The sequence below is a fragment of the Gopherus flavomarginatus genome, chromosome 19 (assembly GCF_025201925.1).
Source record: "Gopherus flavomarginatus isolate rGopFla2 chromosome 19, rGopFla2.mat.asm, whole genome shotgun sequence".
Classification (NCBI taxonomy): Eukaryota; Metazoa; Chordata; order Testudines; family Testudinidae; genus Gopherus; species Gopherus flavomarginatus.
In genome coordinates this window covers 21,348,512-21,370,043 of record NC_066635.1, presented here as the reverse complement: position 1 = coordinate 21,370,043, position 21,532 = coordinate 21,348,512, and the positions used below count along the sequence as shown (strand labels likewise).

At 50.6% G+C, this 21,532-nt stretch overlaps 1 protein-coding gene across 2 annotated transcripts in view; it reads left to right on the top strand.

Annotated features, from left to right (window-relative positions):
- NXN (nucleoredoxin) overlaps positions 1 to 17,506 on the top strand; it is a 113,340-nt gene extending 95,834 nt beyond the window's left edge. For both annotated transcript variants that reach the window (XM_050928818.1, XM_050928817.1), the window contains exons 7-8: positions 1,982 to 2,106; positions 16,341 to 17,506. In XM_050928818.1, the coding sequence (XP_050784775.1) occupies positions 1,982 to 2,106; positions 16,341 to 16,523 (308 nt within the window). In that variant the 3' untranslated portion in view covers positions 16,524 to 17,506. The remainder of the gene's footprint in view (positions 1 to 1,981; positions 2,107 to 16,340) is intronic.
- The last annotated feature ends 4,026 nt before the right edge of the window (positions 17,507 to 21,532 follow it).

Genomic DNA, 21,532 nt, shown 5'->3' with positions numbered 1-21,532 from the left:
GATGTAAGAGTGCCAGGTGGAAATCGAGGCTGGTTAGCAGGCATCAGAGCAGACAGGGATCCTAAATTCAACCCACTGAATTTTCTAATTTAACTGAAGAAGTGGTTTTTTTTTACCCACAAAAGCTTATGCCCAAATAAATCTGTTAGTCTTTAAGGCGCCACCAGACTCCTCATTGTTTTTCTTATTTAAGTGAATCTTTTTAGTCTCCAGGTATTGCCTAGACCAGTTGATCTCAACCTATTTACCATTGTAGGCCGCATATACAGCTCTCTCTCTGTTCTGTGAGCCACATCCACACAATATACATACACTACCTGTATGGTTGTCACATGGACCACAGCTGTGTGCGGGTTGAGAACTACTGGCCTAGACTGAGCTTGCCATGCACAATGCAATTGTCGCTCTAGCAGTTCCAGGGAAGAGGTGGCATTTACAGAAACATCCCACATCCTTTCACATACCCAGCATTTTAGGAGCAGTTTCTGCTCTGTTTAATGAATACTGTGCTAGCACTCTCCATCCAAGCTTCTCCAGACACTCTCTGAACACTCATTAAGCATCACAGCCATCCTGCAAAGCAGGAAATTAACTCCACATTTTACAGACAGATAAATGAAGCACAGAACAGCGAAGAGATTTGACCAAGGATACATAGCAAGTCAGTGGCATCGTTAGGAAAAGAACGCAAGAGTCAGTTCCCTCAGCACCTGGCTCCAGTCACTAGACACCCTCTTTTTGAAAGTCCCCAAGTCAGTAAGATTTACCAGTGTTTTGAAACAGAGACTCCCTCATTTGGGGGCATCTGGATAGCAGCAACTGTGGTTTATGTTATGATCCTATAGCTTAATGATTCAACTCTGGAGGAGGGTGATACCCCCTAAATAATAGGAGCCTCTGGGCGGCTTCAGGCTCTGGAGAAAGGGCTGGGATCTCTAGGCCTTAGGGGGAGGAGTTCTAGGCTGCAGCATTTGGTTCAACAGAGCGTCAGTTATGAACAAGGGACAAGTTTATGGGGTAGGTTGGCCACAGCACAGAGAGCTGAGCTGGAGTTTAGCCAGTAGAGTTTGTGTGTAGAAAATCAATCACAGTCCACCCCCATCGCTCTCTCACACACAGAGACACGGCAGATGATAGCTCTGGAAGCTGTTCGCTGTTTAAACAAGCAAGGGAACCGGGGGAGCAGAGCAGCTGTGTCTGGTGGGCCATGTCTCTGTTCAAGGGCAGACAGAGCTCCCTGCTGTGGTGGGGGGGGTGTTCTCTCAGCATCACCACCCGCCAGGTTCATAGCAGCTGGAGGGTCAGTCTTGTGCTGGCAGCGGGGCAGTCTGTGCCACTGAGAGCTCGGTGGTGGCACAGTTACCAAGAGGCATGTCTGGGGGACTTTATGGTGGGGATGTTTTTTCCTTGGTTTTGATGCTGAAAGCTGCCCCACATCGAGATCTTTTCATCTAGCTGCTGCTCAAGGACATGTTGTGTCTCTTCCTTCCAACCAAGCATTGGTACTTCATTCATGGCTGGCGTTGGATTGAGGTTCTCATCCCTTTCCACTGCACCTCTGCCAAATCCCAGCTCGTTCCATAGGGCTGCTGCTGTAGAGACGCACAAGTGGGCAAGTGCCTGAGCAGTCATCCCAAGGTGGATAGACAGTGTCAGGTCAGCATGCTCTCTGGTCTTCAAATGGCTGACTAGCTTCTCCGTGTGTGTTTGGCCCTGCGTTGCAAGAGAGCAAATGCTGCAATGTTTTGGGAGCAGGAGCTGCTCCGCCGGTAGGATTTATTTCCCAGGCTCACGTGAAAGTATGTTTCAGCTGCTCCCTAATTGCTACAAGGCCACATTGGCTTTCAAGCTTCTGCCACGTGTTCTGGCTCCTGTTTTCTCTATGGAATAAAGCCTCCCGTAACACAGTGTCTTTGGATCCATTCGATTGTAACCTCCCTCTTGTGTTGCCTTTTTCTCTCCCGCTGTCCGTGCCCTGCAGATTCAGAGGATGACGGGGAGTCAGAGGCAGCTAAACAACTGATTCAGCCGATAGCAGAAAAAATCATTGCCAAGTACAAAGCCAAAGAGGAGGAGGTGCCGCTGCTGTTCTTTGTGGCAGGAGAGGTAAGAGGGAGAGGAACTTCCTTGGCTTTATTTCTCCTGCTTTTTACATGAAGGGCCCGATTCTGCGGCTCTTAGACCTGTCATTCCCATTGCGGCCGGGAGTTCTGTGTGGGGCAAGGCTGCAGGACCAGGATTTTTATCAGCTACACAAGCATCTGCTTCTCTTTGGAAAGTAATTTGGGGGACTTCCTGCATGTTTTGCGAAGAGTGAGCTGATCTCCCACCCACGCCGGAGCACCTGCCCCCAACGATCTCCTGGCACTTTACAGACATGAATGAATACACGAATGTAGTACTGAGGAGAGTTGGCAGTATTTCAAAGGGACACTATTAAGGGCCTGCTGGGTAGGAAAGAGAGAAAATGTGGCAAAAGACCAGCTTGGCTTGACCACGAGATCTTGCATGATGTAAAAAATAAAAAGGAGTCATATAAAAAATGGAAACTAGGACAAATTACAAAGGATGAATAGAGGCAAACAACACAGGAATGCAGGGGCAAGATTAGAAAGGCAAAGGCACAAAATGTGCTCAAACTGGCTGCAGGAGTAAAGGGAAACAAGAAGACTTTTTATCAATATATTAGAAGCAAGAGGAAGACCAAGGACAGGGTAGGCCCACTGCTCAGTGAGGAGGGAGAAACAGTAACAGGAGACTTGGAAATGACAGAGATGCTCAATGACTTCTTTGTTTCGGTCTTCACCAAGAAGTCTGAAGGAATGCCTGACATAGTGAATGCTAATGGGAAAGGGATAAGTTTGGAAGATAAAATAAAAAAGAACAAGATAAAAATCTCTTAGAAAAGTTAGATGCCTGCAGGTCACCAGGGCCTAATGAAATGCATCTTAGAATACTCAAGGAGTTAATAGAGGAGGTATCTGAGCCTCTAGCTATTATCTTTGGAAAATCATGGGAGATGGGAGAGATTCCAGAAGACTGGAAAAGGTCAAATATAGTGCCCATCTATTAAAAAAGGAAATATAAACAACCTAGGGAACTACAGACCAGTTAGTTTAACTTCTGTGCCAGGGAAGATAATGGAGCAAGTAATTAAGGAAATCATCTGCAAATACTTGGAAGGTAATAAGATGATAGGGAAAGAAAAGCATGGATTTGTAAACAACAAATCATGTCAAACCAAACTGATAGCTTTCTTTGATAGGATAACGAGTCTTGTGGATAAAGGAGAAGTGGTGGATGTGGTATACCTACACTTTAGTAAGGCATTTGATACTGTCTTGCATGATATTCTTATCCATAAACTAGGCAAATACAACTTAGATGGGGCCTACTAAAAGATGGGTGCATAACTGGCTGGATAACCGTACTCAGAGAGTAGATATTAATGGTTCCCAATCCTGCTGGAAAGGTATAACAAGTGGGGTTCCGCAGTGGTCTGTTTTGGGACCGGCTTTGTTCAAAATCTTCATCAACGATTTAGATGTTGGCATAGAAAGTACGCTTATTAAGTTTGCGGACGATACCAAACTGGGAGGGATTGCAACTGCTTTCGAGGACAGGGTCATAATTCAAAATGATCTGGACAAATTGGAGAAATGGTCTGAGGTAAACAGGATGAAGTTTAACAAAGACAAATGCAAAGTGCTCCACTTAGGAAGGAACAGTCAATTTCACACATACAGAATGGGAAGAGACTGTCCAGGAAGGAGTACGGCAGAAAGGTATCTAGGGGTTATAGTGGACCACAAGCTAAATATGAGTCAACAGTGTGATGCTGTTGCAAAAAAGCAAACGTGATTCTGGGATGTATTAAGAGGTGTGTTGTGAGCAAGACACAAGAAGTCATTCTTCCACTCTACTCTGCACTGGTTAGGCCTCAACTGGAGTATTGTGTCCAGTTCTGGGCAGTGCATTTCAAGAAAGATGTGGAGAAATTGGAGAGGGTCCAGAGAGGAGCAACAAGAATGATTAAAGGTCCTGAGAACATGGCCTATGAAGGAAGGCTGAAAGAATTGGGTTTGTTTGGTTTGGAAAAGAGAAGACTGAGAGGGGACATGATAGCAGTTTTCAGGTATCTAAGAGGGTGTCATAAGGAGGAGGGAGAAAACTTGTTCACCTTAGCCTCTAAGGATAGAACAAGAAGCAATGGGCTTAAACTGCAGCAAGGGAGGTTTAGGTTGGACATTAGGAAAAAGTTCCTAACTGTCAGGGTGATTAAACACTGGAATAAATTGCCTAGGGAGGTTGTGGAATCTCCATCTCTGGAGATATTTAAGATTAGGTTAGATAAATGTCTATCAGGGATGGTCTAGACAGTATTTGGTCCTGCCATGAGGGCAGGGGACTGGACTCGATGACCTCTCGAGCTCCCTTCCAGCCCTACAGTCTATGAATCTGCTTGTCCCCAGTGTACAGGTGAGTAAACGGGCACTGAGCGAGCCTGGTACAGAACCCAGGAATTCTGGCTCCCAGCACCCCGGCTCTAACTACTAGTTTTTAACAAACCAATCAAAATAGCGTTTTGGGAACACAAACTCCCCAGCTTCAGGCCTCTATTTGATAAAACTCAAACAAATTTCAGAAGTTTCCAAGCAGCCAAAGGGAGCGTGCCGCTCCTAGCAGTCTTTAAATGCTTTGCCCTTAAGACGAATGGGTAAGTGGGGTTGGCAGTATCAGGGCCGGCTCCAGGCCACAGCACGCCAAGCACGTGCTTGGGGCGGCATGCCGCGGGGGGCGCTCTGCCGGTTGCCAGGAGGGCAGCAGGCGGCTCTGGTGGACCTCCCGCAGGCGTTCCTGCGGAGGGTCCATTGGTCCTGCGGCTCCGGTGGAGCATCCGCAGGCACGCCTGCAGGAGGTCCACCGGAGCCATGGGAGCAGCGGACCCTCCACGCCTGCGGGAGATCCACCGGAGCCGCGGGACCCCGGCGAGCGGCAGAGTGCCCCCTGCGGCGTGCCGCCGTGCTTGGGGCGGTGAAATGGCTAGAGCCAGCCCTGGGCAGGATCGCCGCACCACAGGGGTTGTTGGCTATGAAACTCCTCTTGTGCCAGTTTTTTCTTTGACATTCCTATAAAATTAGGCCTGTGGTAACATAACATGGCTTGGGGCTGACTTCATGAACAGGTTACTTGTATTCAGATGACAACCTGGGGCCAGGGCAGAGTTTTGAGGATAGAACCAAGGGTTTTCTAGATTCTCAGTCAGATGTGATTTAACTGGTTGGAGACCCTCAATGCGAGATTCTGGTGTGACTTGTCCGTTCCTGACTTTCAAGCCGCATGAGACTGTGGAGTAACCTCCCAAGCAGAGAGAGACCCTTCCCTGGAGACATCGATAGACGGGTCAGAGCTCTAGCAAATAGGTGGTGGGGAACAGTCGTACTGTGCTTTTCAGCAGAGTGGCCTAGCTGGGACCTGACAGGAGCTCTCCATTTCTGATTCAGAGGGGCCACTACTGCCTTTGCCCTCGCTGGATGAGGACTTGATGCAATCAGCGTGCATTCTCCCTCTGTCTGGAGGGTGTGGAGGGGGGCGGGAGGAGTAGAGGTTGCCACCCACTGCAAGGAGTAGAGACCGCTATGCTAATACTGAGGGTTCAGAGGCTGAGAATTGAAAGCCAGCATCTCAGTGACTGGACTAAAGATGTAAGATTTACAGGCTTCCCCTGATGGGGAAGGTGTGTTTGAATCTGAGAGTGATGTCACATTGTCCATAGCCCTGCTTCACCCGCCCAGACTGCGCTGCTCTGGGGACTCAGTGCCCTGAGAGGAGATGATGCTTTAACTGGGAGAAGAAGGTGAGTGGCACTTGTCAATTGTGCTCTCTGTTTGCACCCCTGCAGCCACTCAGAAAACGTGCAGGGCGGGCTGGTCAGGCTTAGGGCGGGCTGGGGGGTGTGTGGAATGCATTGCTCAGCACATGCCTTTGGAGCATGAGCCAGACTGGCCCACTTCTGTTGACTGCGGCCCTGTAATGAAGTGTGCTCTAGTGGCCTCTAATTGGAGGCATTCCTGCCTGAGATTTATTGAGAGCTCCCAAGTGGAGCTGACAGCCCCGTGATGGATGTGTCTCTGCGGTCCAGCTTCTGTCTGTCTAGAGAAGGAGCAGCGAGCGTGCTTCTGGTGTCCTGGAGGGAAGCGCTGCCTCCCTGGCTCTGCAGCACGCCCGGAGCCGCAGGGACAGGCGGGTGTCATGTCCAGAGGTGTCCCTGCTGTTCAGAGGCTTTGCAGATGGTGCCTCTGGCTGGTGAGTACCACACGTACTGGCAGCCTGCTGTGTGCTCCATCACATGCTGCGACAGCCTCGCTGGCAGTGGGGAGGGTGAATCTGTGCTCAGTGTAGTGTTGTCAGTGCACATCGTGCTTCCCCCCTCGTTGGGTGCAAGAGGTCCTTAGGTCACCAGGGCTACACTAGGTTTCCCTTTACACCCTCTCCACAGTTCTGCATGGTAGGTGACCATCAGTCCTCTGGCTGAAGTTGGTCAAATGTGATTCCTTCCTCAGCTGGCCAGAGAGGTTTCTGCAGGCCAATGCAAAGACCCTCCCTCTTCCTGGCCCTGCTCCATGGGCTGAGCAGGCTGCCTCGGGTGTTCTGTCATGGTCCTGAAAATGAACATAGGCAACTGGGGACTCCAGGAGATTAGTGTGTCCCCAGCTTTCTGTCAGGCCCTGAGGTGGGGCCTTGGCTCTGAGCTGGATGACTCCTCGGCTTTGCGTAGTCCCTCTGCCAGGGCTGGCACTAAAGGAGAATGTGTTGGAAGTCTGGGTCACCTCATGAATATTAGAAACTGGCCAGCTGGCTTGGATCTAAGAAGAACTGAGCTGAATCTTCCCCAGAGACTGACAGGAACCCAGGAAGGCTGGGGAGAACTAGGCTCCTTTCCCTGATCCCACTTCCTTGCACCTTGTAGGCACATCTAGAAGTGGAAGTGCCAAAATACAGCAGCAGAGGCAGGACGCCGCACAACTCCTAGGAGAGTCTGCGCACGAGACATGCAGCTGCATTCCTGGCTGCTGGGTGGAACTTCTGAACCCCTGGAGGTTTGCTGGTTGCTGTTTCTAATACTAAGCCCCTCTGTATTTATTGCACAGACAGGAAACTTGGCAGGGCAGGCAAAGAGATGAACAAATGCAAACTAGCCTTTTCTTTCAGTCCTTGCTTGGCTACCAGGTGTCCAACCCCATTCAGCAATCCTCTGGCATGGTGCGGTGCACACAGGTGCTCCTTTAGGGCCCTATTTTCTTGCTACACCCCAGCAGCACCGAGGGGAGTTGGGATCAATGCTTAAATCTTATTCCCTGGGGAGCTGGCAGCTGACCAAAGCAATTGCTGCAGTGCCAGCACTGACTGGCCCTAATCTGCTCCGCTCTGAGCCAGGCTAGCCTTTATACTGCAGACACAGGCGTGCTTTCATGGAGCCGCCCTGCTCTGTCTGTGCACAGGAGAAAGGGAACTCCAAGAAATCTGCTGCCTCCAGTCCACCACTTCCTCGGGCCAGTGTAGGAAAGGGGCTTTTGCGTCTGACACAGGCACCAGGGGCTGACTCCAGTCTGGGTGTGAGAGGGTGCAGCTCCTGTGGGGGTCACTGAGCCAGATTCAGAGTGACGTGCCTAGCGGGGCATGTTGCAGGCCAGGTGAAAGGGCTGACTCCAGTCTGGGTGTGAGAGGGTGCAGCTCCTGTGGGGGTCACTGAGCTAGATTCAGAGTGACATGCCTAGCAGGGCACGTTGCAGGCCAGGTGAAAGGGCTGACTCCAGTCTGGGTGTGAGAGGGTGCAGCTCCTGTGGGGGTCACTGAGCCAGATTCAGAGTGACGTGACAGCAGAGCACGTTGCAGGCCAGGTGAAAGGGCTGACTCCAGTCTGGGTGTGAGAGGGTGCAGCTCCTGTGGGGATCACTGAGCCAGATTCAGAGTGACATGCCTAGCAGAGCACGTTGCAGGCCAGGTGAGTGATTTGGCATTCAGTGGGTGAACAAGAGGAGCGGGGTAAATCCTGCCTGTTGGAACTCGTGCATAACTTCTCTGCAAGCTGCTGGGGGTGGCTCAAGGTGCATGTGGTCAGTGAAACAGCAGCAAGCACAGGGCTGAGTGATGGGAATGCCTAGGCTTAAGTTTGGGTCAGCACAACCCCAGCAGTTTCACTGGCTGGCACAAAGGTGGCTGAGCACAGCATTTGACTTTGCTGTGTGACTGTTCACGTTCCATGCCTGTTTCCTCACGCGTCCAGTGGAGACAGCGTTTCCTTAGCTGCCTGGCGGCTGTGAGGATGAGGGTTTGTACAAAGCCTAGAAGCCCAGTGGAAGGAGCTCAGTGTGAACAGATCTTGTCAGCCCTTTACTAGCCTGTGCCGGTCACTAGGCTTGAAAATTACAAACATGTTTTAAACAAGGATTGGAAAATCCATGGTGCCCTTTAACTCCCCTTGCAGGGCCCAGGAGGAAGGGTCTGTGTTTCCCTTTCAGGCACCCAAAGCAGGCAGCTGTCCCAGGGAATCGCCGAGCATGGGGCAGGTGCAAAGCTTCCCATGGCTGTCTAACATACGTGTGTGTACCCAGTCCCCGTGCACATGCCCAGCCCTTAGTGCTCCCCTCAGAGTCAGTTCCCTCCTGAGCTGCATCGTGCACAGAGGGAAGCCTGCTGTCCCACCCTGCGACTCCCTCCCTGACTCCAGGGGCATGCGCTCCTCTCCGTGACACACACGTCTATCTCTCTCACATGCTGTACCTCCCCCCCCACACACACACAGGGTCATCTGCCCCGCTAACATCACCCCCTCCCTAGCTCAGCCCAGGTCTCTGAATAACCTCCTTGTTGGAAAGGTGTATATTAGAACAGTGCTGTGCTCGTGCCCCTCCCCCGTAACCTCGGGAGCGTTTTCTTCCCTAACCCTCTTCCTCGCTGGCAGTAGCTGAAACACTGATGCTTGTTCATGCTGTTGCCAGCTTCCCAGCCTCTGCGAGTAGGGGAGCATCCTGAAAGTCCCATTCATCACCTTCTCAATAGCTCTGACTGCTGGCTCCGTGGCCACTCCTGCGTTTCCAGTGGCCCTGCTCAGCAGCTCACAATGCGGCCTGCGTGGGCGCCGCCCACTTCTCTCCCGGCGCATCTGAGGCCCATTTGCATTTATTAGAAGCTTGCAGTGGTTTTGCGACAGTCAAATAAAGGGTGGGAACTCCTGACGCCTTGCGTCTGGGCTGGCTCTTGTGACCCTCGAGCCGTCTTCATCTTCAGGCCCATCAGCCGGTTCCAGGTCGGAAGACGCGCAGGTTGGAAACGTCTGGGAAAATGCAGTGCTAAGGCTCTCAGCAGTTTCACAGAAACAAAGCCGCAGAGACTGCTCAGTCATCCCTCCCCTGCCACATCCACCATCGAACTGGCTGCTCTCGAAACCCCTGGCTTACCAGGGAGCCAGCATTATAAATTACCTTGTGTGGCTGGTCGCAGCTAAGTTCTGCAGTGCTACCCAGCTGCCTAACAAATTTTTTATTACCGCTGTTGAAAAAATGACTCTGGAAAAAGGCCCAATTTCAGATGCTGCATATTCTGGGTTTGGTCACTGGAACGCAGAAAAAAGCATCTTACTATGGTGCTTGGAGCCAGGAGCGAGAAATGAATCACTCCAGCCCTGGCTTTGTAATTCCGCAGCTCTGGCAGTGACAAATTGTTTTTTACCCTTTCCCCAGAGCTCTAATTTCCCTGCACGCATTGACCAAAATTAATGCAACCCCTGCTGCACACACCCCCACCAAGCAGCGCTCTGGTTGGATTCATTACAGCCTCCGCGTGTATCTGGGGACATCTTGGATGAGGCTCTATTGTTCCAGGATTCTCTCCAAAATATGTTGTTGAATTGTCATTCTTTAATTGGTTGTGTGCTTGCGTACCTTCTGCGTCGGCCTTTTGCAAGCTCAGATGTCACGTCTGTTACTTGACTCTGCACCTCTGACTTTTCACACCCTTCCATTCGTGCTTTGCTCTTCTCTGGCACCTTGTGTCTGATGATCACAAAGCATTTCACAAACCGCAGCCATATTGGTTCTGAAACCAATCTGATGGTCGGTACTATGCGATCTACCACAACTACTTAGATCTTCATACCTAGAGCTGGAAGAGAACTCAGATTCCCCTGCTCCAAAAGCACTCAGATTCCCCTGCTCCATTTGAGTTAAAGGAGAATCTCCATTAGCAGCTCTCAGCACAGAGCCTGTCACACAATTGCTCTGTTCGGATCCCATCCAGCAGAGGGCAGTTATGTACATACATTGGCCAGCTCATTCTAGTACTACCCTGTTTTACAGAGGAGGAAACTGAGGCACAGAGAGGTCAGGTGACTTGTCCAAGGCCACATAGTGACTCAGTGGCAGAATGGTGAATAGAACCTGGAACCCTCTAGCTTTTTGTCCTGTGCTGTGACCACTAGGTTACGCAAAGAGCAGGGCCATTAGGAAAACTGCAGTTTGTACTAACACTAGTCAGGTGCAGTGGTGCGCAACTTTAATCCCATAGGAATGGCCATGCTGGGTCAAACCAAAGGTCCATCTAGCCCAGTATCCTGTCTTCTGACAGTGGCCAGTGCCAGGTGCCTCAGAGGGAATGAACAGAACAGGTAATCATCAAGTGATCCATTCCTTGTCACCTATTCCCAGCTTGTGGCAAACAGGGGCTAGGGACACCATCCCTGCCCACCTGGCTAATAGCCATTGATGGACCTATCCTCCATGAATTTATCTAGTTCTTTTTTGAACCTTGTTATAGTCTTGGCCTTCACAACATCCTCTGGCAAGGAGTTCCACAGGTTGACTGTACGTTGTGTGGGAGGCTGAGGCTGGCGGATCACTCAGGGATTCTGGGCTGCGGTGCTGATCAAGTGTCCGGTGCCACTGACAGCCTGGCCAGCAGGTGGCTGAAGGAGTGGCTGGAACAACACAAATGACGTGTTGTGATCTGCGCTTTCTCTGTGAGGGCTGATGGACCGATCGATCAAGGTGACAAGGTGACTAACTTTGTACCAGTTTGCTAGTCAGACTTGGGCTATTCCACCCAGTGCCCACTGCCTCCCTCCCACTTGCAATGCATGTTGCCCTGGCCCTCCATGGAGCTTAGTTCTCCCAAGTCCCAGGCTTGCAATCAGTTGCAGTCAGAGTGGGCAGTGGAGGCACCGTGCACAGGAGGGACGGAGGGAACAGTGTTAGCTGGCAAAGGCTGAAGTATGTCATGCGAGTACGTGCACGACTGTTCTAACAGCTCTCTTGTTCTCTCATGCGTGTGCATGGGGGTGGCTGGGAGGGGGAAGCGGTGGGTGGAAGGGAGTGTATAGTCATGTCCTGGCTGGGGCAGGGTGGGTGGGTTAAGCAAAGCATTGAGAAGTGAAGAGCAAATCCCTCCAGCCCTCATGGGTCACCGAGAGGCTGGTGTGTAGCCTACAGCTGACTGGGCACATTTGAAGCAGCTAAAGAAACAATGGCTTTGTGCTGAGATTGGATTTCTGAGCTGTATCCTGTAGCATGGGGCAGGCACGCCATTCTCTCAGGACACGCTGGGCGGCAGCATCCTGACGTTCTCAGGGAAGGGGGCCTTTACCTCTTGCTCCTTGCTTTCATCTCGGTAGCCTGGGTGGCACTGACGTGCTCTTGGAGCTTTCTTAGCTGCTCTCCTTGTCTTGTGACTGAGGGCTTGTCTACATCAGAAAGTTGCAGCGCTGGTGAGGGAGTTACAGCGCTGCAACTTAGGAGGTGTACACATCTGCAGGGCACCACCAGCGCTGCAACTCCCTGTTTGCAGCGCTGGCCGTACTCCCGTTTTGTCTCGGGTGTAGAGGATCCAGCGCTGGTGATCCAGCGCTGGTAATCAAGTATAGACGCTTACCAGCGCTTTTCTTGACCTCCGTGGAATAAGCAGGTATCCCAGCATACCTGAGGAAGCCTCTGGTAATCAAGCTGGTCTCCTTCCCCGGTTTGCTCTCGCGTTCCCCGAACCCCGAGCAAGCAGGTCTCCTTCCCTGAGGTTTGCTGGGTGGTTCCGGGAACGCGAGAGCAAACCGGGAAAGGAGACCAGCTTCGCCGCGGTTTGCTCTCGCGTTCCCCGAACCACCCAGCAAACCGCAGGGAAGGAGACCTGCTTGTTCGGGGGTTCGGGGAACGAGAGAGCAAACCGGGAAAGGAGACCAGCTTCGCCGCGGTTTGCTCTCGCGTTCCCCGAACCTCCCTTGAAGCCGCCCAACAGCGCTGCAGTGTGGCCACATCTAACACCACTTGCAGCGCTGGTTGCTGTAAGTGTGGCCACTCTGCAGCGCTGGCCCTATACAGCTGTACTAATACAGCTGTAACAACCAGCGCTGCAAAATTTTAGATGTAGACATGGCCAGACAGTTCTGGGCAGAGGAGTACAAACAAAGCCCACCTACTACTCAGAGCTGGTAGTGGCTGCAGGGCTGTCATGAAACTTTCCTGCAGCCTCCAACCCTGCATCTCCTGCCTTTCTTTCTTTGAGTTTTATACCCAGGGGCAGTTGGCCTCAAGGAGGTCATTCCCACCCCCGCACATTACAGCTGTCTCAGTTAAGGATGGTGCAAAGCCTCCAGGAGTACGGGGTGTTCTGGCTCAGCCATCCTCATTCCATCAGGCCATCCCATGGTGTGAAATCACTGCTGGAGTGAGTCTCCATTTGTTGGTCTCTAGGAATGCTGGAACAGGCAGCTGAGTCCAGGACTTGAGGGGCTACAGTTTGAGCATAGAAATGGGCTCATCTCATGCTTAGCACCTCTTGGCTAACTGCCATAGCGCAGCCCAGGGGTAAACGCTGGGCAATGTCATTAATAGAGAAGCTGCTCCATCTTCATCTGAGCAGCCAGCGCAGCACCGTATTAAGCACTGCATGATGGGATTTGTAGTTTCTCTGGGCTGCACCTCTGTATTACAGATGATGGTGGAGCGGTCAGTTCCACTGTTTGCAGCATAGGGCCCACCTACACACACAAATTGTCCAATATAATGATGGGCAAAACCCCATTTTGCTGGCGCACGTTGCAGTGCACAGCAGCATGCTGTATCGCTACAGGTGTGGGGCACTGGGAGTAGGTTTCCCAGCCCTCTGGCTCAGCTAGTAGTGAATAGGGCTACCAAGCCCCCGAGTTAGCCTTAATATTGGCGAGCGTCCCCTCAGAGAAGAGAGGGAACAAGACATGACTGATGGGAATACAGATGAGAGAGGACAGAGTGGGGTTAAATGACATAAGGTAAATAAGCCCATATGATACCTAGGTCGTGTCCACTTAGCGACCAGGGCCCCTGAGTCAGGAGCTCAGTAAGTTCCCTACTAATAGGTTGCATGGTGGAAGTGGGTTATAGAGGGATCTGAATGAGGCAAGGCTGATGCTTGCCCAGTGGTCTCTTAGAGAGTATTCCAGGTGGATGGACAGCAGCCTGGAAGTGTTTGTGTGAGAAGGGGAGTGTCCAAACTGGCCTGATGGGAGGAGAGGCACAATGCTGTGATAAAGGAGCTCCTTCCTTCTGCTTGCTCTCTAGGGATCTGGGTTTCCTTGGCTCAGATAAGGACTGCTCTGGAGGAGCGAAGTGTGTCTGAGCTTTTTCTGTGTTCTGCAGTTTTGACTTGAGAAACCAGGGCCCAGCAAGAGAGACTCTTCACCTTTATGTTCAAACATGTTGATCAAGTGCAGGCGACTGGGGGAGACACCTGGCTGTTTGTCCAAATCAAGGGCTTGCTGCTAAGAATTTCAACAGAGCGCATTTAGCAAAAGGCCTTTCCAGGGAGGTGTGTTTGAAGGGAACTTGCCTGCAGAGAGAGCTGTTCTCTTTGTTCTGGCTTTTGCTGTATCTGAGGAAAATAGATCAGAGGATCCAAAGCTCAGGATAGAAAAGACTTGTCAGGTTGTCATGTTCCTCCATTTCCCCACCACCAATCTATCTCCTGCAGGATCTTGTCCAGTTTTAAATCGCCCAGGCAGTGAGGTTTCCACCACTTCCCTCGAGGGGCCTATTCCTCAGCTGGACAGTTCTGGCTTTTGAAAGCTGACCTATCCTTCTTTCCCGCCTCTGCTTCTAGCTATCCCCTTCTCCCTAGAACTGCCCTAGACAATCAGCATCTCTCCCGCCTTGGGGCTTAGACATGCCAAACACATGTAGGTGCTTATTATATTCCCTCCACCTCTCTGGCATTACATAGCCAAGCTGCACATAGTTGGGTCTTTTCATCTTCCCTCCTCCGTGATTGTTATTCCTGTTCTTCTCTGAGCTCTTTCAGTACTGGTAACTGCCTCCCTCTGGGACGGGACGTTCAAGTGCTCTGTGAGAGTTGAAGGGCAGAGTGGGCTGATGAACCAGACAGGTGAAGATGAATGCCTGGCAGCGCTGTCCTCAGAAGGCAGTGGCCAGCCTGTCACATGGGAACAGCCCTCCCCGGCCCAGCAGTGCAGCTAATGGCAGGCAGCAAGCAGCAGCCAGGATAGGGCACTGCTCCCTGCTTGTCAGTTACATTCCATGATCCCGGTGGGGAGTGGAGGAAGCCTGGCAGGCTTTGGGGAGTGTGCTGGTCTGCTGCGTGGCTTTTCCTGCATTTATAGGGAAACCTGCTGGAGAGTTTCAATCCTAGCTAACTGGTAAGGGGTGTTAAGTTAGATGGAATGTGTGGACTAAAGATGTTAACATAACCCAGTCACTGTCCAGCATTCAGCAAGTTTTGGGGCTGGAATATAGAACGCTCCGCCAACTTGGAGGCAAACACACCATGAACAATCCTTGAAGACAGAGAAAAGAAGGAAAAACAGGTAAAGCACTTGCAGTGTTAAGTGCTGGGAAAGGCTTTCATCTGAACCACATCCCTTGTTCCTTTCCTTTTAGCTGGAGAGCGCTGTTAGAAGGCTGCCCCCGTTGCACCATCCCTCTGATGATAATAACTGTCCTTGGCGGAGGAGAGAAATTTGTTGAGATGGGTAGGAGCTGATGTTGCTGTTAAAGTCTGATCCTGATCCTCCCCAGGTGGTGGTTGGGATTCAGCTGGAGCTGGTGGAAGTGGTGATGTCATCTGGGCTGCTCTCTCTGGCCGGGTCAGGACATTTCTCTGGATCATGAGGATGAACCCCGGGGGTCTCAGGAGATTGTGGGGGTGGTTGCCATGATGGTGAAGCTTGCTCCACTAGCCAGTTTTTCTCCCCAAAGTCTCTTTCTTTAACCCACAAAGGGAGTGGTGGGTCCAATAGCCCATCATTTTGTCCACCAATTTCAGCTCACTGATTTCTGGTTCAAAACTCTTCCTGTTTACCAGGCATGATCTTAACACAGTCAATGAGTTCTGGTCCTAGGAATCTGGGTTGGGTCTCTGCCTTCTCCATCAAGGGAAGTGGGGGAAAACCTGACTCCCAGGCCTGTGCTGTAACCATTGAGACCAGTGGTTCTCAGCCTTTTTTTAACCTAGGGACCTCTAAACTTAAATAGACAAATCTGCAGACCCCCAACTCCTCCCTCATTATTTTGTTGCTCATAATTTGTTTCTCTTACATTACTTCAGTAGTTATCACAAATATTACAGTCGAGAAATTTTATTTGAACAGATCAACAACAAAACAGCAAATTAAAATATTGACAGCTTACCTGATACAAATGCGATCCTTGGGCCTGTTTGGCAGCACACAGCATGTCCAGTTGAGGGGTAATTTCAGTTAGGCAAGTGCAAAGGTCATCTTGAGCATTCATTCTTGAACAGTGTTTGGTTTTTCATGCTGGTGAGGGCAGAGAATCCATTTTCACATACTGAAGGTGCTTTAAATGACAAACTACAGCGTTGAAGGTAATGTGTGGGCAGCAGCAAGTCATTATTGACTTGTAATGTGCGAACTATAAGTGTCAGAACATGGTGTCTCATTACTATGATGTAGGTGCTGGCATGTTTGCAGACACACTTGATTATACTGGTGGACCTCAAGTTGAGAACCACTGCATTAGACCATACTCCTGTCCCTGATGCCTGAGATCACTAGTAATGTGGCAGTCCAAGGGCTGCCAAGTTGAAGAGTGAGGATCCTAGTGTTGCCCATGAGCCTGCATCTCCCACAGCTTTGTGTGTGATGCAGAAGACTGGCCAAGTCCTAAGGCTGAACAGATAGTCACTGTTGAGTTTGACTACCTCGGAGTTTAGCTGTTACTACAGCTAAACCGTACACCAATACATTGTAATAACAGCTGCTTGTTAGTAAGGATGAGCAGGGCTGAAGCCAGAGAATTGGCACCATTCTCTTTGTTTATGGGCTCTTTCTTGCTGGTTTTCAGGACGACATGACTGACTCCCTGCGGGATTACACCAACCTGCCCGAAGCAGCGCCCCTGCTCACCATCCTGGACATGTCAGCCAGAGCCAAGTACGTGATGGATGTCGAGGAAATCACTCCTGAGATTGTGGAAGCCTTTGTGAGCGACTTTCTAGCGGACAAGCTAAAACCTGAACCCGTCTGAGGGGCTTTCAGCACCAACAGACATTATTTAAAACTAGGTCTCTTCCTCCGCTAGCAGAGTGCTCAGCGTGTTCTCTTGCACGACCCAGTACCCAGCCTTCCTGTGGTGCCTTGTTTTACGCAATGAATCCTCCTCCTAAGCAGGCTCCTGGAGATGCACTTTCAGCAGGGAGTCGCTGGCATTTGGAGACTTTGCTTGTGCTTCATGGTGATATATTCTCTAATAACCAGGCCAGAACTGTTACCGTATCGTTATTTTATACACGGCACTAGCTAGCAGGCAAATGTTTTGCATGGTGTTCTTGCCAACTTAAGCATCAGGGAGTGGACTGGGGTCTCGGGGCTCTTATATTACACTCTTCTCCCTTCTCATCTTCACCCTTTTCTCCTCTGCCCACCCCTTCCCAGACAGACAGTGCCAATGAAGCAATAAGAGAATTCTCCACTTTGCCACCCAACCTCCTTTCCCTCGTCAGTCTCAGTGAGCCCACAGTGACAAGTCGAAGTGTAACTGTTGAAAAGCTCAATGCGGATTGGTCATGATGCAGCAAAAGTCTTCCTCCTAGTTCAAGAACTCCTGTTTCTAGGTTGTATTTACCCTCCCGCCACCTCCACACCAAACACACAGCAGCCTTAGTTAAGTGTCAGTCATATGCATTTGGGGGAAATCCCGTGTACCCCCCCTATCCCCCCAACCCCGAGTCAAAAGGAGAAACAATGCAGGGCTGCCCTGATCCTCCTCTGCTGTTCTGACATTTTCTCATTCTCTCTTGCCCTTTTCTGTCCTCTCCCCTGCTCCCTGGTATGAAATGTCCTCCTCCTACATTAGTTGATTAAGATGTTCTTTGTAGCTGTTTCCCAAGCCCAGCCTTGATGGTGCTGTACTAAACACAACCCCAAGCAGCTCAGCTGAGCCCCCAGAAAATTGAGGTTGTAAAAACTGTACATCGTGATTGGAACTTTGTAATAAAATGGTTACAGTCACCTGGTTCCTGGAGCTGCGGATTCCTCACAACAAAGCCATCGTTATGTCTGGGGTGAGGGTTTGGAGATGGGCCCAGGGGAGGCGGGACTGAGGGAGAAGCATGTCTGGTGAAGATCTGCAGGCCTTACTCGCATGAGTAAAGGTTTTTGGTTTGGGGTCCTCACTGTGGCCTTTGTGCCCAAGGGACTCCTGTACCAGTCTGTGGCTGGAACCAACCAACCTTGGTAGATCTTGGTGCTGTGTTTGATACAAAGAGTTTGTTGTTAAATTGGAATGTGACTCCTGATTGCTGCAGGTTACGGGTTTATCCCATGTAGTCCGTTGTTAGAAGCATTTAAACCAGGCCTTCCAGTGTGGGAGAGTCCAGGTTTTCTGCTTGAGCGGGTTAACGGACACTACTGCGAACAGCTCTGGTGCATGGCATGCATGCACACCCATTCCAGATTGGGACCACACATCTCAAAGAACCTCCAGTTACAGTGAGTAACCTCCTCTTAGAGATCCCGCTGTGTTCTTCCAACCAACCGTGTGTTTTGGATTGGTTAGTTCATCCATTAGCTCTTTTCCTTACATTGACCAAGCAGTAACAGTATTAGTGGGCTCTGGGGTATCCCAGAAGCCAATGGAATCGGAGCTGTAAGGTGAGCATATGTATAGTAGAGACATACACAGACACCTCATTGTGTATCAACGCGGTGCACGCACTGAACGGCTGAGGAATGGAAGACAAGCGCTAACCAGGAAACAATGCCATGTGCTGCTACAGCCCCTTCCAGCCAGCTAGGTCCCAGTGCCTTACCAGCGGGCGGTAGGTAGGTTAGAGCTGTTGGCCTTGTTTCACAGAGGGAGAAGCAGTTTACTGGGAAGGGAAGTGACTTGCCCAACATCTGTAGTGAATTGGTGGCCTCATCTCAGCAGGATTTCCCAGGCTGTGGGGGAGAGAGTTGAACATTGGTGTGTTGAGTGGCTCACTCGGAGAGAAGGGATTATTTTGAAGTTGTTAGTTGCTGCGTCCTCACCCTCCTGAAGGAGGTACTATTGTCCCCATTTTACAGACCAGAGAGAGGGAGGGAGGGAAAGAAAGTGGTAGAGCAGCACTAGGCCAGCTGCCTGGACTCACGGGCCCCTGCTTAATTTGCCAGACCACGCTACCTTTCATAACAAATCAGTCGCTGAAAGCTGGACTGAGAGTCCCTGTAGGCATTTCCTCAGTCATGTAGCTCTGTCGGTGATCATTTCCTTTAACAAACCTACATGCGTCCTTGGGGAGGGGCGTGTGGGGGAGCCATGTGGTGGTTTGTGTGTGTCGAATAGCTGGGGGCGTACAAGCTGCTGCTTTCCCCTTCAGCCCATTTGTCACTTATGGCGAGATTGTAGCCTCCCCTTTTATCCATGGTACAACAATGTACTAAGGAAGGAGCCTGGAAAGCCAGCCGGCTGTGTGAGAGAGTGGAGTCGTATCAATCTAGACAGCACAGACAGAGCTTCAGGCCCTGAATTTTATTTAGTGATCATTAACTAGGCAATGAATAACTCAAAAAGCAGCAGCACTGGCTGTTGAATTGGAGACAAACGTTGCAGACAATTAAGCAAAAGAGGGATTGGTGGTTGGTGGCACTGATCTGGGTTCTGGTCAAGGTGCTAATGTCCATTGTGCTAGGTGCTGTACAAATACATCAAGCCTGTCAAGTGTGACTCTAATCCAGGGGGGAGGAACTGGAGCCTGTTATGCTGCAGGCTGTTCAATAGTCAATGAGATAGGTCAGTCCACATCACAGAGACCAGGCTGCACACTGGGCAGCAGAAAGGTGCAGCTGCTGGATGTGACCGAATAGTCCTGTGCACTAGAATTCTCCACTTGTCCCTCAGGCTGGTCTGTCCATGTGGCAGTCAAAACATGGGGTGGGGAGGTCTGTCCCATTGTATGCCCCCAGTTGGTGCTTCAAGAGGATTTCTGTCTCTGCAGCTGCTAATCAGGCACCTTTCTTGAGTGCTCCCAGCCCTGAATCACTCAAAATACACCATTGTAAGTGGAATCTGCAGCAAAGTACCTTAGAGTAACTTAAAATCCAACCGGGGGAAGGGGAGTGGTAAGTGAGAAATTCTGCAGTCCTGAAGTTTTGACCAAAGCTGCATGCACAGAAGTGGCTGAGAACAGGCTTGTCTGAGCAGGGTAATTGCTTCCAGATCCCATTGCCACCTAGTGCATGTTCGGTTTACATAGCATGGGTTTCTGTTGCTTCAGGGAGAGAATGGTGTCTGTGCAGTTTGAATGAGAATCACAATAAGGCGCTTAAATGGGATACTGTTGGTTCATGCAGCACTGGCTGATTCTAGACATTAGAGGTTAGGAGCAAAAACCCCTTCTGGCAGAGGCTGCGCAGGCTCCCAGAGTAGGACTGTAGGTGTACTGCTGAATCCATGAAGAACATAAACAATATTAAGTGATTTTATAAGTGACTGCAGCAGCTACTCAACTAGGGCTAAAGCAAAGTGTAAATGTTTGTGTCAACCTAGCTCTTCCCCTGGCCAGGGCTGGCATCTGGTTCGGAGGAATGAGCTGTTCTCTCGCTGATGCACTTTCAGTCTTGATACTGGCAATGCCTTTGAACCCTTCCAACAAAGGAAAGGTTGGATCAGGATGTGCCTGAGGGAACAACCACGTTCCTTCTCCATGTATTTATCAAGCATCCAGTTCCCAGGATGGCTCTGTGCTATTACTGAATACAAGAGCCAAAGGAAATGGTGGGCCACTGCTAAATCATTGTACGATAATGACAGCCTCTGAAAATTAGGTTTTTTAATCTGGAGTAAGATAGAAAGGAATCTCTTAGCAGCAGCAGCTGGTATTGTAGCAGGAGTGCTTGCACTAGGGATGTCCACTAAACAAACCCTTTTTAAGAAGTTGGAGGGGAGAGCTAGCTTAGTGGTTTGAGCATTGGCCTGCTAAACCCAGGGTTGTGAGTTCAATCTTTGAGGGGGGCCACTTAGGGAACTGGGGTAAAAATCTGTCTGGGGATTGGCCCTGCTTTGAGCAGGGGGTTGGACTAGATGACCTTCTGAGGTCCCTTCCAACCCTAATCTTCTATGATTCTATGAAATAGTGTAGGGCACCAAGGGGCGTAGTTCCCAAAGGGCTTCCCGCACTCACTCCTGCTGCTCCTCTGTGCCAGGACCTGATCAAGCTTGGGGAGTCTCATTCCACCAGCATGTGATCACCCAGGGCCAGGTTTACTGCACATTGTCCTGCCACCATAGAACCTCCTGCTCCCAGATTGAAGGAGGTGGCCAGGAGCGGCTGAGCTCATAGAGAATCTATTTTTGAATTTCTCCTCTGGCACAGCCCGGAGCCTGTCTGCTGGATGGGGAAGAACCCAAGACATTTCCCATAGAATAGGACTCATTCTGCAGTTCTTTCCCTCCTCACCTCCTCCTCCTTCTTCTCCTTCACGCCCCCCACCCCCTTCAGAGTTTAAATCTGTGCCGGGGGGGCCTAGGAACAACTCTGCTCCCCACAGAGGCTGCATTCATGACAAATACTGCCACCTTCTGGCAGAAGGCTTAGCCTCTGACTTAAATTTGAACACAATGCCGGGAGCTAACACTGAGGATTAAACTCTAGCCAAGAATGTTTGATGGCAGAATTGGAAAACTGACAGTCTGTGCAGGGACAGCATACCACCTTAATTGTGCCGCAAAGCGTCACCCAGATAAGTCTGTATCACACACACGTACCTCCACCATGTTTGTCTGCTCTAAGGGCTAACATCTTGCTGGTTTGTCCCTGGCCTCTTGCTAGGGTTGGTGTTTACTGAACCAGTGTTGATGTTACTAAGGAACTCCATTAACTGGAATAGCTTCCTGTCCCCTACCCCAGCAGCTGTGTTCACCTCCCACTTCCTTTGCCAAATCTGGATGGGGCATGAAGGTCACAGTAGGACTCTTGCAGCTGCAAGGGTAACAAGATTTCCCACAGACCAACAGTGTACGTGACAGACTTGATCTATAGAGGCTTGTGGGTAGGT